The following is an 18810-nucleotide window of genomic DNA, read 5'->3' on the forward strand; positions in this document are numbered from 1 at the left end:
TATCACTCTTCTTCCTGCTCACTCCAGTCTAGACGTGCTTGCTTCTCCTCAAACATACCAAGCATCCTGTACCTTAAGGCCTTTGTGTGTACTGTGCCCTGGATCTGGTAGATTCTCCTTCATACCCCCATGGCTTCCCCTCTTGCATCTTTCAGGTCTTTACTCAGGTGTCACTGAACAGAGAGGCCTACCCTGGCTAGCCTCAGTAAATGAGGTGCCCCTTTTCCTCACACCTAGAATTGTACTGGGCATATAGTTTGTTTAAATAAATGCATGGCTTTTGTAAGCTGTGTGCCTGCTCCTCCCTGGATGGTCTTAAGCCACAAGCTGTCCTGAAGAGCCCACTCCTTTGTGTTGTGTTTAAACCCCAATGCCCAGTGGCTAGAGATGGTGCAGTGTATGTCATGATGTCATGGTTGACAGCATGGGCTCTAGGGCCAAAAGAGCTGTGTTTGAGACCTGACTCTACTTACCAGCGCTGTGACCTTAGGTTAATTAACCTGACTGTGCTCCAAAACCCTCACATATGAAATGGGATTTTAACAGTACTCTTGTTATATAGGGTTTTTGTGAGGATGAAATGAGTTCTTTCTGCAAAAACAGAACAGTGCCCAGCCCGTGGTAGGTACTATCTAAGTGTTAGCTCTATTGTTTGTATTATCTTTGAATCTTCAGTGACATCTTCTACACTAGCCTAAATCAAGTGGGCATTCATCAGACCCCCATGTCCTCTGGCAGGCAGCAGACCCATACCCACTCCCATTTCATGAGTGCATTCAGCAAGCAAGCTCTGTGCTGGGCCCTGGGCACAGTGAGGAGCAGACACAGGTCCTGGTCTCCTGTCTCAGGGAGTCTCACCCTACCCTGTTGAGCTATGGGACATTGGTGTTTGCCCTAGGAGAGCAGACAATGAGGCAAGCAGACCAAACGCGATCTGTAGCTTTATCTCACTGGCTTCTTCCATGCCAGGCTGTTGGGGCCTTCCTGGCAGTCCAGTGCCCCAGCACTCGGGGGCATTCTGCCCCACACACCACTGGCATCTTCTCAGAGTCAGCTCAAAGCTGCTGACTGGGGCTGCTGCTTATTCTCTCCAAGACACAGTTCATGAAGAGGCAAGGTTTTAATTTAAGATCTAAGTATGAGTCTTCACTCTACATACACTGAGGAACCTTGGGCAAGTTACTTCTTTAAACGGTCTTTTCTTTATCAATAAATGAGATTATAGCATCTGCCCCATAGGTTACTATGGCTCAATGTTTACCCAAATGTCCTCACACATTCCAGGCTTTTGGGGTAGCCAGTCTCCTGATAAAGTGACTCACACGCCATAAGGTCCTGCACTCCCCCGTGGTTGCAGAGGGTGCCTGAGAAGTGGAAGGGACTCGGATTCTCAGGTGGCTTGTGCCCCCGGTCCCTGCTTGATGCTCTTGCCCCTTCCCTCCCTTGCACAAAGCTTGGACCTGGGTCTCCCTCAGCCTGTTTCCCTCTGCCTTGTCTCCTACCCCTGACTTGCCCCTGTCTCTGCAAGCTACTCCCTAAGCTGCTGGCTCCCGTGGGCTTTGTTTGGTTTCATCTTGCCTTCCGCCCTGATCCTGTCTTCCTTGTGGACCACCTAGACCAGAGGAACTTTTTTAGCTAACAAAATTACATCTTTATTTTTATTTTCTGATTATACAGGTAACATACAATGTTCAGTCATAGTAATTCAAGTATTATAGAAATGACTGGGAAAATTAAAAATCCCAGAAAAAGAAATCATAGTAAACATACTGTCCTACCACTGCCCTTTTGCACTGGTTTCTATGACATGGAATTTTAAATCTGGTAGGTCTACAATTAATAAATAGTAAAGGCATAGTTTTTCTGATGCTGTGATTTAGAATACTGCTCTTTCCTCAGACCTCTATGAGTGATTTGATCAGAACAGTTAGAATCACTGGGAAGTCAGAGAAAGGGCACTAGATAAGATACATCTGACAATAACAAGTCAGTTGTATTCCTGCCAGGCAGCTACAGGTTCTGTCCATGTGTCTGACATCCCAGGGACATCACATTTCAGTGTCATGTTAATAGGACCTAATGCTTTTTGAGTGATTCTCCTTCTTTCATAGAAAAACATGTAAAGTCATAGTAGAGTTTGGCAAAGAACACAGGACCAGAGCCCCTACATGGTGGCCTTTAGATCTGGACACAAATTTAATTATGAGGGCCATGTCCTATTTTTCATCTTAGCAAGGTAAGAATGAAAAACAATGTAAATTACCTATAAGGAAAAATTACTTGATAGGTAAATGAAATATCCAGGTGTTCATCTAAAAGAGGCTATGGGGGGACTCTCTTGTCCCCTCCTGGCATGAGCTGGGAGCTCTGTCCTTTCACTTTATCTCTAAATAAAAGCCTGTACCGTGCTCTCCTAAATAAATAAATAAATAAATAAATAAATAAATAAATAAATAAATAAATGAGGCTGTGGGACATCCTTGGGGATAGAAATATGGTTCACATAGCATACATGTTTGTTCATAAGTTTTCTGTTCTGAATTTGATGATATTTTTAAGCTGGCTGTTTCATTTTAGCATATAGCCAGTAATCAAACAAAGTGTGAAATGGGAAACAGTGCTAGTTAAACATTTATGCCAGCCCTACCCTGTCATTTCTGAAACTATTAAAATGTAATGTTTTTATATAAAATCATTATAAATTTATAACAGGTCTAATCTGTGGTGACGCACTGTTCCAGTGGCTGTGAATCACTATTCTGAATTTCGGGAGGCAGATGCTCTCTCTGAGCAATGGTGCTGTTAGTCCCCACAGGCAGGGTAAGGCTGTGCCTTCTAATTTGCATGAAATATGAGTGCTGATTATACAGTTGGATTTGAGACCTTCTAAAATATTTTTCCCAAGCAACAATTTTGACAATCAGCCCTTTTACAACAGGAAGTACTGATTGATTGTGACGACTGCCCTGAAGACTTTCTACCCGCAAATCTCTGTCAAGAATGTATCCATAGAGTCAGTGACACTGTAAAACACCACTGAGTCTCAAGATGGTTGAAGTAACTGGGCTGTAACCAGAAATTAGGTTCCACAGGGCTTTTGCCAAGCCCAAGGGCATTCTTAGGCTTGGAGGTTGGGATTCAACCAAGGATTGGATCTGTCTTCTTCGGGTGAGTCTTAGATGTGGAGGGACCAAGTGTTTCCATTTCCTGGGTGATTGAAGAGTACTAGGAATGCCTCAAAATATATTTCCACCTCAGTGTATCTCTGTCTTTCAAGTTCTCCCTGGAAGTCACCATCAGTTCCTAGAATTCCACCACTAGAGGTCTTTCTTTGGGGAAGAAGTCCTCATTAATAGGCAAGCACTCTGGGAAAGATTAGGTCCTTTGCAAAATGAGTTTTCTAGCTGTTTTCCAACATGGTAGAGAGCTGAGAACAGTTCTTTCAAGAATGATGAGCACAATAGGATTATAGCAGTGCTTTGATACTTGTGTTGGGAGAAGGGAAAGAAGATGGCCCAGATCACTGGGGAGGGGTATCTATGAGGTAAGGAGGGGGTCAGCACACCATTCTTGATTTGCACAATATAAAAGAGGATGAGTGTTTATTTGGAGAATACTGCATGGTACTTCTTGTCTCAATTACATGTGTTTGTAATGAATACAGATTTAGAAAATAAATTAGACTCTAGTAAATGCAGTTTCTTTGGTGGACAACTCTAAATCTAGCAGAGTTTGATTCCCTCGGTGTCTGAGGGTGTCCTCATTGCCTGAGCTTCCAAGAGCTTTTTATAAGCTGACCCCTGTCAAGCTTCCGCCTGGTCCCTAAGTGAAAAGCAGAACACACAATGAAGAGTACTCTGTTGTGTCTTGACCCCATAAAGCTCCCAGTCTTAATGGTCAAGGGGCATGTTACTACACAATATGTGGAATTTGAAGGTGAAATCAAGAAAAACTTCAACAAAAATATGAATTACCTGCAAGCTTGATCTATAAATAAGATGGCTGGTTGAAATCCATTCTCCGGTGAAATCTCTGAGATAGCCAGAGAGGCCTGACATGTAAAGGATGCTAATCTCTGAAAACAGTGGGCAGTAAAGCTTGGGCAAGGGGAAGTCTTGCCAAGTCACTCAAGCCTTCAATAAAAGGAGATGGGTCTTCAGGGTCTCATAAGGCCCCTCCACATGAGGTCATGACCGCTGCACAGCCTCTGTTCAGCCTCTGTGGAGACTTGTAGGAGAAGGCGGGCTGACACTGGCCAGCTATGTGGCAAACATAGTCAGCCTCCCATATGACCTACCACTGGGCTACATATCTCAGGGTGCCTTGTGTTCAGCCTCTAGCCAGTGCTGTGTATGAGCACGTGTGTGACTTTTGCGTTAAGACTCCTTAGGAGATGAAAGTGCCTCTCCACCTTATCTTGACCCATTTACCAGCTGGGTACAGAGTGCTCTGAGGCCCCCATGGGACAGTGGAGCCACAAGGTGGAAGGAACATGTCTCTGAGGCACCAGGTAGCAGACCACCTTTGGAGCTTGCATTGAACTGTCTGTTAGAGGAGACAAAATAAACTTCTAGGGTGTTAGCCTCTGAGATTTGGGTGGAGGGAGTGGTGGGGACCACCTGTTACTTCATCTAGCATTATGTCAACTACTGTAGTAGGTGTTACCCTATGGAAAGTTCCGACAGATTTCCTTGTTTTGCTTCAGTTATCATTAGCTTCATTTTAACACCCTGCCACTCCAGTTAATCAAGTGCATCAATACAGCCATGTGCCTGTTTCACTGAGTAGAGCCTTATCTGGTTTGTACTCAGTAAGGTAGGTCAGTGCTTAGTGGAGCCATGCCCTGCTTTTTTTAGCCAGTGGGAACCTCCTGTCTACAGAGGGTTCTAAGATGAGAAGACCCAGCACAATTGATACCAAGCTTAGAATTTCTCAGAGTAAGCAAGAGGCAATATTCTTGGGAGAGGCCAAAGTCCATTTCTTCTTAGATTCCCAAAGCCCAAAGAGGAAAGCTACCAAGTATTGCTGGCCTTGAAAGTAAGTCCAGTTGAGTAAAAGCACAGGAAGAAGGCAAGAGGGTACCATGGATACGCAGTAGGGAGAAGATGCTACTGAGCTACTTTGCTTGAGATTTGAAAACGCATTTGCCATGCTCTGCTGTGAGCTGGCCTTGTCGAACAACTCGCACATTTCCCAGTTACCACACCTTAGGTTAGGCCTGAGCATCTGCCTGTCTTCGTGACTGACAGCTTCCTGTTTGTGCTTTAGGTTCTGCAGGGATGAGACTCAGAACCTAGTCTAAAGGAGGAACTTAAGCAAAGAGAAGCTGCACTGTTACGGGAGCAGAGGTTCCTGTGGTATTACTATTTTGGCTTCTTGGTGACCAGAGTCCTGTGCCTGGGGCCAGAGCATGGGGAGAATGAGCTCACACCTGATGGAGAGGGGTCCTGACAATGTGAAGGGGGCAGAAAAAGCAATGCTTAACGGGTCACCCCAGCAGTGAGGGACATGAGAACTTGATGCAGAGTTTTAAGTATTCTTTTTTAACTGGCAGATCCCTTCTGAGACTCTCAGTAAATACAGTGGACCCTTAAACATCATGAGTTTGAACAGCACAGGTCCATTTATACATGGATTTTTTGGAGATTTGGTACAATTCGAAAAAATTCTCCAACTGCGTAGCCAAGAGATACTGAAAAAATTAAGGAGTTAGGTATATCATGAATGCACAAAATATATGTAGATACTAGCCTGTTTTATCATTTACTTCTATAAAATCAACAGTAGTCTATTAGTAGTTAGATTTGGGAAGAGTCAAAAGTTACACCTGGATGTGACTGTGTGGGGATTAATACATTGTTCAAGAGTCAGCTGTGCAGTTATAAATACTAATAAAGTCAGTGGTGCCTTCAGGGATGAAGGAAGGGGGGGCAGTGGGAACCCTGGCAGGGGCAGCATGGGGGTGTGACCCTCACCATTCCTCTGTGGCTATAGTGACGGTTGGAGCGTTTATGGGAGAGGAAGTCAGTGGTGCCTGAATCCAGTTGGTAACCAGGAGCCGAGTCAGAGGATGCCTGCAGCTGCGTAGAGTGTGAGGCCTCTGCTAGGTATCAGGGGAGTGGTCCAGAGAATCCCAAGCCCCTTCTTCAAATACACAGGAGCAGTGTTTATCAATCTTTTTAAAAATTATGTACCCAAGGGAACCTTTTTCAGACATTTCTTCTAATTGCCTCTCCCTATGAAATTCCAATACCACATTACATATATCTCATAGTCCTTTGAGGGCCATAAATTGTTATAGTGTCTCATTTTTAGTCCTGCCCCCACCAAGAGCCCCTTTTATCCCTTTGGAGTGATGTTGCCCTGTTGAGAACATGTCCTAGAAGACCACCTGGAAAGGAGGGATGGCCAGTCCTCTGCCCTGAGGATAAGGACGGCCCCAGGAGGCACTTGCATGACCAACATTAGATGTGACAGGTCAAAAGCAGCACCTATCCGCCTGGTGTGGAGATCCTCCAGGGGGTACTGAAGAGGCTACATTTCAAAAGGCAGAAACTTGGATTTGTCCCAAGGGGAAGCCTTATCTTTAAGCAGCCAGTAAGGCTCTGTGGTGGCCCTGGGTTGGGCGGGGGGAGGTGCAGAGGGCTGTCTATAGCATGCTGCTTGAATAAGAGGAGAAAGAATGAAGCAGTGCCCTGTCAAATGCCGTCCACTCTGGAATGCCTGGAGTTTCTAATTTCTGATTATTTCAAAATACATCCTGGAGGAATTGGCAATCATGCCATATTTCATCGACTTCAACTAGATGAAATTCCTGGTCTAGTCTATTTCTGGAAGCCAGGTCATGGCTTTTGTCCATCAGACGCATGCTGTTTCAGTGAAGGAGCTCCTGGTTTGATCCCTGTTGTGAAGAAGGCAGGGCCACTAGTCTCCACTTCCAGATGCTCTAGCACCAGGCCTGCTGCCAATACTCCTGAATCTTTCCTGCCACGCTAAGTTGTCTTTTAGGAGAGTGAAGGCCCTGACTCACCAGCTTCCAAAGGCATGTGTCAAGTGGTGACACAGGATATGAAGTTCCTCTCTCTGCCCTGAGTTCGCTTTCCAGAGAAGTAACTCTTGGGCAGCTTGACGCATCCGCAGTCGGGAGCACACTGGCTCGGGGCGAGAAGGAGGGCCGCTTTGGGAACCGCACAGAGGCAGGAGTTTATCACGTGACACACTAGAGTTTTGTTCTGCTTTTGCCGTGTGAATGAGAGAAATTTTTCATTAAGCGGTCCTACAGTCCCCATTGCTGATGCTCCTGAGAAACCCTCAGCTTTTTGGACTGAGCTGTCAGCCCAGAAGAGGAGACTGGAGGCAGGTGTCCTGTGAACCTCTCTGTGCTGGAGGAAGGCCCTGCCACTTAGTCTCCAAAAGAAAAAAGCCTCGCTAATTTCTCTGCAAAAGGAAATCCGCACATGTCTGCCAGCACCACACAACAACTTGGAGGGCTGTTCCTGCTCAGAGTCTTTAAAATGGAAATTCGATTTCTGGATCCTTTCTGTGATGTCAGAGGCAGCCCACTGAAGCAGACCTTGCCAAACACACAGACACATCTTGAAAGATAGACTAAAGCACGAACCATGAAGTCATCACCAGAATACTAGACGGTTTGGGTGTTACTTGATGCAAGCCTAGCCTTGGTTACTATTACAGCATGCCTCCCCTCCCACCCCACACACACCCCTGGCTATCAAACACCAGGCTATAATTTCAGTTGCTGACTCTAAATAACATCAAGTCTTCAAATTAAAGTTTATTCTGAAGCAGGATTACTTTTTGGTTTATATGCACAATAAGCACATAAAGAAGACAGTGAAAGATACATAATCCTTTGTAAAGATTATTTCTGCATAAGGAAATAAACTTTCAATGAAATATAAATATAATTATATGAAAACTTCAGGTTTCTGTTTATGCACATTTTTCTGAAGAAATGATCCATAACTTTAATTTTATTAAAAAAGGCTCATGAATCAAAACAAAAAATAAGAAAAAATAAAAAACAAAAGATCAAAACACATTGCCCCTCTGTAAGGGAGACAGAGACAGCCAAGTTAGAATTTTATAAAATGATTCCTTCAACTTATACTTTTATTACCTTCTCAGGTTAAATATGAGATTGTTAAATATGTTGACTAGCAAGTTTGTGTAAAATATGGAAAATATCTATCTGTAAAGGAATGGCTTTCACAAATCACATTTATCATAATGCAGTAGTAAATTATAAAATATATACTGTGTGCCTGGAAATATACCCATGAAATAGCATAGAGAGTTTATGTCCATATTAATAATGGCAAGGTGGACAAAATAATCTACATCTTATTTTTCAGAAAGATTTGTGTGGCCTTGACAGTCGTGCTGTGGTGATATTTCCTTCACTTTACACAGGAGAAAAACTACAACAAGAAAAATTACACTGTTTCATTCAGAGTAAGAATAAAATATCTCAGGCCCTACATTCCATAGCAAGACCCCTCCCAGCAGAAACCTACATGCCTTATATATGTGCTGGGAGCTCCAATGGGAAATCCTTTTTGTGTTTATATTTGATAAATAGGGTGAGACCCTATTCCAGTTTTGCCTGACTTTGCTTTTCCTAGAGTTCAGTTCTACCTGAGGGGCAGGACTTGAGAGGCTGATGCTGCTACTTATTACCAACACTACTATTACTACCACCACCACTACTAATACTACCACCACTACTAATATTACCACCACTACTATTACTACTACAACCACCACTACTACTCTACTACTACTGCAGGTCTTTCTCTCTCTGCCCATGAAATGTAGGGTGTTGCTGAATGGGGCCGTTCCATGCTGGCCTTTGAGGAAGGTGCAGGGGTTGGGGCTGGAGGAATTTGGCTTAAGTCATCCTGGGTTGATGGGATTTAGAGGCTAACTCTCAGGAACCAACCTAGATAACAAGGCTTCTGTAAAGATGACCCAGAGAGCTGTAGTTTCTAAGCATACATTATACAGCAAGCATATAATTTGCTCCCGGTCAAGTTGCAAGAGTTTGTGACTGCCTCTTGGGAGTTATACTAGTTATGGGTGGATGATGAGGCAGTGTTTTTATAGTTGTGAGAAAACTAAGCTTTGTAAATGATACACTGGGAGGAGGGGTATACAGTGAATTGAGTTAAGAATGCAGCCTTCCATCTCATTCGACCTTTAGTAGGGCCTGACCTCTGGACATCCTCTGGTCTTCCAGACATGCTTCCAGCACTTCACACCAAAGACATCCACCATTCCCTTCTCTGTCTGCACCTGTATCTGAGAGACTGACTTAGAGAAGTGTGACCCTCTCAGATCACAGCCTTACCAGGGCACTTGGGTTCCTGGGGTCTCTTGGTTTGGGGTAACCTTCCAGAAGGTGTTCACTTCCCCGGAGTTACAGAGCTTTCTGAGTCTTAAGGACTGGCCCTCCTCAGCAAGGCACAGGCAAACAGTTCATACCTGCTGATTCAGATCATGCTGAATGTAATAGGTGAGTAAATTCATGATGGAGCAGCTGTCCAGGAAATACAGGCATTATGCAGATGTGGGGGTCCTCTGTTGACCTCTTGATTTCTCCTGCTGTAAAATGAACAATGTTCAAAAGAGTTTCACGTGTACATTATCCTTGTTTTCCTGGGGCTTGGTGTGTGTGCTAGGTTATATTTATCTCTCTAAGAATATAACGTTCTTGAGGCAGCATAGGAATGGGACTAGACTTTGGAGGTAGAAGAAATTTGGGGTTCTCTGAGCTCACTTAGCCTCTGTGACCCCCATTCTTCCTCTGTAAAGCAGGGATTCTAGCATTGTTTTGAGAAATAGAACACTGTAAGCAAAGCATGTGAACAAAGCCTACCATTTTGCAGACAGGCGAATGGTAGCTTTGTGCCTTGCCCTCTGGGATGCTTTGTTTTGGGAGCCAGAGATGCTGAATTGTGTTTGCTGGTGGTGAGTGCTACACCTGTGCCAAGACGTCATCCTTTCACATTTTTGATCTTACTCTTCCTTGAGCCTCCTCTCAGTCCATTTACTTTGTTAACTGTTGTTAAATCAGAAAATCTGCCAGTTCACATCTTCCTGAGCCTAACTGCTCATGTAGTGAACAGGTATTGATGCCTGTTGTACATCAAGGAGCACACTAGGGTTCACCCTGACCTCCATGAGCCTAGCATAAATGGCACAAGTAAGGCAACATGGTCCATGTACTGGGATGATCGTATTGGAAAGCGAGGCTCCTTCTTCCTGGAGATACTGGGACAGGTTTCTTAGAGAAAGTGGTATCTGATATGAATTTGAAACATATGTATATGATTTGGACATGCAGATATGGAGGGAAGAGCATTCCAGAGACTGAGAACAGCATGAGCAAGAGTGTGGAGGCAGGAAAAGGAGAGCCATGTACAGGGGAGGAAGGGAAGTTTGACGTGGAGTGTGAAAGGCATGAAGGGAAGAGGAGAAAGAAATGAAGTTGGCAAATGAATCAGAGACTGAGCAGGAAGGGCTTGGCTCTTTCTGGATTTTTGAGAGCTAGGGAAAATGTCTTAATTGCTTCCTACAATTTTGTAGCCTGTCACTTTTTTTAGACTGTGAACATTATACTGAAAGTACTCAAAGTAAAATTTCTATGTTTTATGATTTGTCCAAAAATGAAGAGAGATTTTGCATGCTAAAGACTTGAAAGCAGTATACACATAAGTCTAGTTAGCACATGTGTAACTTGGGATTGAGTCTTCTACCGGGAGAAACTTTAAAGCAGACACAGTGTGCCTTTGAACTCAACTAGAACTGCAGTAATGGCACCCTTAGTTAGTGCCTGTTCAGAAAAAAACTATAAATCTTGTGAATTCTGTGATTTTTTTCTTAAATACTTGTTCCTATGTCTAAAAAGGGGGGGATTCCAGTGACTAAATTCTGTAATTGAACTGCTTTGAAGATAGATCCTGAATAATGACTCTTATATTACAGGTTATTTTTAAGCTGTTAGGAAAGTTGGAAGCTCATCAGAAAAAGCAGGGAGTCTGTATGTGACAGGTACTCACATCCAAACAGCGACTCACATTCTTTTGTCACGTTTGATGCTGCATACTTAAACGTACTTGGAACATTATTTTCTAAGTGAATTATTTTAGAAAAAGAAAACTCAGTGATATAGAATCTCTGCTGGCTGTCATCTTTTTCAGTTATTTTAACTTAAGGTTTATTTTCCACAGCACACACAAAAAATGTATTTCTTCCTTATTAATTTTGCAGTTTTTATAAAAAGCCATTCACAATGAAAATGAACATAATCCGAAAGCTTGAAAATATTAAACTATTGTTAAATAGTTTAATATAAAAAACGTCTAAAAAATTAAATGGCAGGATTCTTCCTCTTCCCCTTTCAGGCTCCCTCCCTCCCCACATCTACCTCAGATGTGCCTCTTAAGGCAAGAGTTTCCACTTTCTGGGCACTAATGGGACCTCTGAGCTCACCTTCTGCACAGGAGAACCAAGGGCTTCAGCATACCACAAAGGGTGGAATCGATGCCGTCGAGGAGCAGTCTAATCACCTCTGAGGCCTGTGCAAGAAGGAGATGGCGGGAACCCCGGACAGGCAGGGAAAGTCAAGTCCTGATGCCGCGGGTGTCCAGGTGCGAGCAGTGGGCCATGTAGAAGGTAACAAAGAAAGAACGTCCCAGTGCAAGCACGTGCTGTGTCCTCAGTGCATCAGGTGACCCACTCAGTAGGCATTCATCGGGCCCCTCACGAAGGCCCCTTACTGCCCTGCTTATGCCCACAGCAGGTGCCCACTGTCCTCAGGATAAAGCCTGGAGTCTTGACCCTGGCTTTCGAGGTACCTGCTGACTTCTTCTCATCTCTCCCATGTTGCCTCTCCCCCATCCCTCCTCATACACGCACTGCAGCGTCTCCGGCCACTGATAGTTCCCTTCATCGGCCATACTTTTGCCCACCTTCGGGCTGTTTCTTTCCCTGGAGCCGTTCCCCCAGCCCTACTTCCCATCCTCACCTTTTCTCCTGGCAAATCCCTGCTCTCTCTCTAGGTCTCAGTGTACAACCTTTACTGACCAGAGTTGGCTAACATGCTGTGCTTACCCCGTGGTAGCATTTCAGAGACTGTCATGCGCAGTTTCCGCATGTGTTGAGGGACCGTCTTGTTCACACCCCGCTAGCATTTATCAGAGTGCGCAGAACACATATAGGAGACACTTAGATGATGAGGAGGAAACAGGGAGGGGAACAGAGAGAGAACTGAATTCCTGCAAGGAGTTGAGCCAGTCACTGGGACTAAAACATAAGTAAAAAAAAAAAATCCCATTGCTCACAAGGAGCTTGCAGCCCAGTGGGGAAGAAAGATTCATACTAAACTACTATAACTACAGAGTGAGAAAACATCTGATAGTGGTCTAAACCGAATGTCGTGCCCCCTCAGGGCAGCCTCTGGGCGTGAGGGTGAGGCCTTGCTACAAACATCAAGGTCAGGTTGGGAGCAGGTGCCTAGGCCAGCCCAGACAGTTGGGTGATGAGGTTGCCCTGGAGGGATGCTGGCTGCTGAGGTGGCCATCTAGTCACAGGTGTCCCCAGGACCCACCTTACTTCTCTTGACATTTTTGGATCAAGCCCATGCTTTGTGCAGGGCTGGTCTGAGGCTCTCTGGGCTTGCACACACCAAATCACAGAAAAGCCTAAGGGCCGCCCTCTCCTATGCAAACAGGGAGGGCGTCTTTCATTCAACTTTGGTATTGTTCTGAGGAGCTGCTGAGGAAAGGTTCCCCCTCCACCCAGAGCTAGCCCAGCTTCAACAGAAGCTCTGAGGCCGTAATAAAGAATGGGGTGGGCAAGTGTATACAAACTTATCAAACTTGGGCATTAACTAATGTTATCTTGTTTGAAGAGCTTGAAAATATAGAGCTAATATAAAGACTCTCAAAGTCCTGTCTAAGCCGGTCGCTGTTTGTCATGTGAATTGTGTAAAACAGAAGAGAAGAACGCATTATCGCTGCTGCAAGTCCTCACTTCCCACTAATGTCCCATCAGTATTCTCCAAACGAGGCTTGGGGTGGGAAAGAAGATCGTTAGCATTAGGCTGTGGGAGAAGCTTCCACAGTGACAGAGGTTTATCTGTTGTTATGTACGATTACAGTGTGATGAGACCTTGTGAAGATTCAAATTAAAACAAGACCACAGCTTGTGTGTGGTTTACTTTTTGGTTCCTTTGACTCTTTATTAGGCAGGAGCTGCTTGCATATTTCTTATATGACTTTAGCTGTAATAACAGTAGCAATATCCTACTTATTAGGGGCCTTTAGATCAGCTTTGACTGCAACATAAACAAGGAAAATCTTTTAGAAACCTCAGGCTCAATAAAACGCGGGGTGGAAACATTAGATTTTAGGGCAAGTACAGTAGCCTGGTGGACAGCCCCTTCCTCTCCATTCTGATCTCTTTCTCATGGATGCAGAGTGGCCCATGTTTGCACAGTAAACTCAAGTGGGGGGCTTGAGTCTGAACCCTCAACTCATTAATATATTTTCCCTATACACTTCTATACTCAACATTGACCAAGAACTTGAAAGGAAGGAGAAAAACTTATTAAACCATCATGGCAGTTTATTCCATTTCATCCACATCTTATCACAAACCATATACAAAGTTTTCTTCTCCAACAATTACTTAATTTAACATAGCTGCTAAAGTTTTGTGCTTTCATGGCTTTTAATAGAGCAAAATTTGTTTATAAATAGTTCAAAAAATATTCTTCTGATATTTGAGACTATTACAGATGCTTCAGATTCTGTTTCATTTCTAAAATAATATGAGAACAAAAATTCTGAAGTGCATTATTGAAGTTGATTTAGTTATTTGTGTTGATCATCTGAGAGGTAAACATTATCCTGTACAGGGAAATAAAAGGTGGGAATGCTTAGCACTGCTTTCTGCCATGGAGCCCGCAGGACTCCAGAAAGCCAGTTGTCCTGATGGCAACCCCCAGCCCATCTCTTGTTCTCCTGCCAGCCTCCACTGGAGGGTGCAGCCAACTTCCTCCAGCCGATCCTCAGGAAAATCAGCCCTGAGTCCGAAGAGCAGAGATGGAGGTGCTGTCTGCCGCCTGGAGCAGACCATGGAGTGGGGAGCGGCTGAGGAGAGCAGCTCATGTCTGCTGCTCGCGTGTGTCTTTGCTCAGCCCTCCTCCTATGCCAGACACTGCTACCTGCTGGCGATTTTAGGGGACCTCTGATAATGAAGTTGGCAGGAGAATAGAGAGAAAATGAAGATTTGGAGGGATGAGGTGATTTCAGAGTTTCTCCTTTCCCTCTTGTAGAGGGAGTTGTAGAATTTACAATAGAGGCAAATAACATGCTTGGTGTGGATGGTGAGGCATCCTTTTGCAGTCAGGGTTATGGTACAGTGGTAGTGATGGTTCCAGGGCCAGGGTTTCTCTGTGTAGCAGCTGTTCCGGTTCGGGCAGATTCCCAGGCCCAGGCAGGCTCTCACAGGCACACGGTTGAGGCCGTCGCAGCTCACCTGGTTCGTTTTCATCATGTGTACTGTGCTGCTCCTTGGCTGGCCCCTCCAGAGAGCTGTTGCCAAACAAAATCATGGTCTCAAACCACGTACTTCTTGTGGACTGGGCTTAGCCCTCCATCTTGTCACTTTCTGGAACAGCCAGTTATGGCCACAGTCACACATAGCACAATAATATTCACACCACCCCCAGCAATCTGCAGCATCATATCAATGAGCATTTATTTCTTGATCACGTAGCTGCAGGTCAGCTGGGTTCTGCTGATCTGGGTAGGCTCAGCGACGTGTGGCCCAGCCCACAGGTTGGATTCAGCTCTGCTCCATTCCTCAGGCCCACTAGACTAATCAGAATAAGGTCTTCTCAAGTGGCAGAAACACAAAAGACCAAATCTGGCCATGTGAGGACATTCCAGGCTTCTGTTCATGTCTTGTCTATTAATATCCCATTGACCAAATCAAGTCACAGGCTCGAGTCCAAAATCAAGAAGTATCTCTGCCTGCTGTGAAGCCAAATCACGTCCCATAGCCAAGCCCAAGTCAATATTTGTTGATAAACAACATAAACTATCACACCGTCAGAGGCCCTGGCCACATAAGGTAAATTCCATACCAGGCTGGTTTTTTCCTCTCTTACTGGTAATGCTGAAACATAACCCTGCCTATGCATCTGAAGAATCTGAACACCTTGAAGGTACAACCGGGGCACCTGTGGGACAAGTGAGGACTCACATGTCAGAGGATGTTATAGACTCTTAATCCAAAGGGAGTGCCAGTTATGACACTGGCCTGGCATGCTCCCAGCAGTGGGAGGATGCACCAGGCTTCCTTTTGGAAATCTGAGTGGGCTGGTTCTACGCTCAGCTTAGGAGCCATCCTCTTACCCTGTCCTGGGATATTGTCTGCACAGACGTCTGTCTCCTCCAGTAGGCTCCACTTTCCTTAAGAGGAGCAGCTTGTCCCTTTGTCCTGTTTCCACCTCAGCCCCATCCAGTTCTATAAAAGATGCCCAGGGAACACCTGTAAAATGGCAGGAACTTCAACTTTGCTCTGCAAATGGTTACCAGAATGACCTTGGATTTCTTTTCACATCATTTTAATCATAGCACATTAGAGATGAAAGGACCTTTAGAGGTCATCTAGTCTAGCCCTGTGCAGTGGAACTTTCTGCAGTTGGAATTGTTCTGTATCTATACTGTCCAGGAAAGTGGCCCTATTGCCATGCTTCCATATCTGCCCTGTCCAACATGAATAGCCACTGTATCACGCTCTGAATTTTTACAGTGGAACTGAGAACTGAATTTTAATTTTATTTAATTTTCATTAATTTGGATTTATACCTAAATAGCCACATGTGGCCAGTCATTACTGTATCAGTTAGCATAGATCTAGTTAGTCCCTCATTGCCTCAGAGTAGACACTAGTAGATATTTCTTGGATGAATGAAGGAGAAAGTGAGAAATGACCCCCCACCAAGGTCACACAGCAAACTGGTGGCGAAGCCAAAACTAGACCCTGAGATGTGGACCTGGGTACTGCCCAACACCGTGCCACTGCCTCAAGGCCTGCAACCGTCTGCCTTAGTTTGGCCTCACTTCTGTACTTGTAACGTTCTAACAATATCTGAACAACTAATGGTCAGTTAGGTGGGGGAAAAAAAGAACTGAGAAACAAAGCTATTTTTCTGCCTTTAGTAATTTGAAGAGTAAGCATTGAAAACTTAATCAAATATCAAATGATTTTTACACAGTAGAAATAATATATACTTTCCATCCAAATTAAAACACAGGCTCTCAGCAATTTAATTATGCAAATGTAATATAAGCAGCAGTGAAACTGTTATATTGTTTGAAATGAAGATTGATAAGCTAAAATTTCCAATGACATTTTCCTTTTTAATTCCCTCTTTTGGCTAATATTATGCTGATTTTCATGTACCACTTAGGTGGATGCTTTACTTCTTTGTGATAAGTGCCTGTACAAATTTATGTAAATAATGCTAAACACTGTTGTGAAAAACAGCAGCCATCACCTGCCCTGCTGCCCACAAGGGTCAGGCGACAGTGCTGGGTGGGTCTGTCGCTGTGAATGTGATTAGACACACGGGAAAGCAAAGCTGCTGTGTTCAGAAAGGGCTGCTTTCTTCCAGCTGTACAGAGGATTCTAAATCCCAAAGTGTTTCCCCCACCTGTGTTCTAAGGATGGTCCAAAGGGAAAATTGAAGCGTACAGCCCCACCTCAGCAGAGGCGCTTGGCCTTTGCAGGGTGGGCCCTTAGGAAGCAGACCCTGACCTGGGGATTTGTTTATGGAGGAAGTGTTCCCAGGAGAAACGGAAGGGGGTGGGAGACAGGACTCCGGAGGGAAGAAAGCCAAACGAGAGCCGACTCTCAGGCAGTCCTGAGGACCGTGGCTTTATCCTGATTCCACAGGCAACACTGGATATAAGCGACACCGCAGAATTTGGCTCCACTCAAGACCGGGGCATGAGGCTTTCATACAGGGCACTCTGGTCAGTCCCCGGCTAGAGTCGTGTAGTGGGATGTGAACCCAGGCGGCTGGGGCTCCCCGGAAGGCAGGCACAGTGTCTGGCAGGCGCAGAGCCATCCTGTGCTGAGAGACGCTGACGCAGCCCTGTGGGCAGGGGGTGCCGACCTGGGGAAGGAGACCCAGGGGCCCTGGGGAGAGCACTGGCAGTGCCCACCGGACCCTCACCCGGGCCCCTGCTCACAGCTGGCACCTCCACCTCGCTGCTGCTTCTCCAAAGCGCACACAAAGCATCTCTTCCCTGGAGTCCCCTTGGGGCCCTCGAGAGCTCCCTGGTGCATTATGTCCAGGCAGCTGGGGTTTTTTTCTTACTGGTTTTTAGTCCATCAGCTTACATTGCTATTTTAACAGCAGTCTTCAGAGTTTTAAACAGTGGGGTGAGCTAAGCAGTAGAGGGAATGTATAACAAGGGCAGTGAGGAAGACGTTCAGATCAAGAGAGCATATCAGAAATCCAGAAATTAAGGTTTGGTGTTTTTTCTCCAGCATCTGGAAATCTCCCTATAAAGCCTGGTAATGCTGTAGTGATGCCCGACCTTCTCATGCCCGGAATGTTCCAGGCTCAGTCTCTGGGCACCGAGTCCCCAGTGTGCCACCCACCCACGTGCAGCAGCCTCCCCGCACTGGTGTCCCAGTCAAGGGGAGGCAGCTGGAACCTGTCCCCTGGGGGCCTGGACCCTGGGCCGTGGCACCCAGGTTCTCCTGGAGGAAAACGAGCCTCAGACACTTTCTCTCCCCTTACTTACTTCCTCCCTTTCCAAGAAGGTCTTCCTCTGATAGGCTCTCTCTGCAGAGCAGAATGCTGTTTTGAAGGTGAACATAAAAGCTCTCTTGGCAAAGAAATTGCTTTGTTCCTTTTGAGAAACCTCTCTGCCTTTGAGAGGAGAGAGAATGTGGGGCTTTGAGCACTTGATTAGCTCTCATCATCTTGCCCTCCGTTTTTCAGAGACGAGACTAGACAGAAAGGCTCACATGTCTCCCCTACACCCCCCACCGCATGCCCAAATCACAGAGCTTCAAGCGCTGCCAGAGATGCTGGGATTTGTATTAGGATGGCAAACCCACAGGGCTGAGCCTAGAGTCCATACAGTTGGATAGGAGCCATATTTGAATTTGCTGTCTGTGGCTGGAGCTCTAGTTCTGCCACTAAACGGCTTTTTTGAAAATTCCATCTTTCGAACAGAGGACAGCAGCACCTAGACACACCATGCAGAGGGGGTGGAGTAAACTATAAAGTGCAGTGCAATTCTAGTCGGTGGTGGTGCATTCTGGGCCTCAGGACCTCAATTCTACACGTGTACGTGCATGTGCTTGCACTGATGAGTGTGTGTGTGTGTGTGTGTGTGTGTGTGTGTGTGTACTTCTCCCTATTCTAGCAAGAAGAGTCAGTGATGTGCCCCTCAGGTGCCAGCCCTTCCTGCACCCCACCTTGAAAACTGGGGAAGTAAGGAGCACCCCCCACCCCAGACAGGCCCTTCCAGGCAGCAGCAGTGACAAGGACTCTTATTCCAGAGCTCCTCCCCACCCAGGCCTGTATAAAGATTCTATCAAAAGTATCAATTTTATTTACCAATATTGTCTACCTTATTATTTTTAAATAAATATAATAAATATGTACTGTATAGTGGTACTTTAGCTCCCAGAAATGTACAATTCAAAATAAAAATTGAATCATCATCAGAATTTTGAGTAGTAAGGCAGGGA

The 18810-nt window shown here is 45.2% G+C and overlaps 1 protein-coding gene across 8 annotated transcripts in view; it reads left to right on the forward strand.

The window, feature by feature from the left end:
* The window catches only part of ULK4 (unc-51 like kinase 4), a 724727-nt gene that overhangs the window by 631174 nt on the left and 74743 nt on the right, over nt 1–18810 (forward strand). The window contains exon 36 of one of the 8 annotated variants that reach the window (XM_057497567.1): nt 2939–3379. The exons of the other annotated variants lie outside the window; for them this stretch is intronic. Within the exon in view, the coding sequence (XP_057353550.1) occupies nt 2939–3040 (102 nt within the window). The 3' untranslated portion in view covers nt 3041–3379. Of the gene's footprint in view, nt 1–2938; nt 3380–18810 lie in introns of those variants that run through there. 8 annotated transcript variants of the gene reach the window in all.

This window comes from Manis pentadactyla, chromosome 1 (genome assembly GCF_030020395.1).
Source record: "Manis pentadactyla isolate mManPen7 chromosome 1, mManPen7.hap1, whole genome shotgun sequence".
In the NCBI taxonomy this organism is placed as follows: Eukaryota; Metazoa; Chordata; class Mammalia; order Pholidota; family Manidae; genus Manis; species Manis pentadactyla.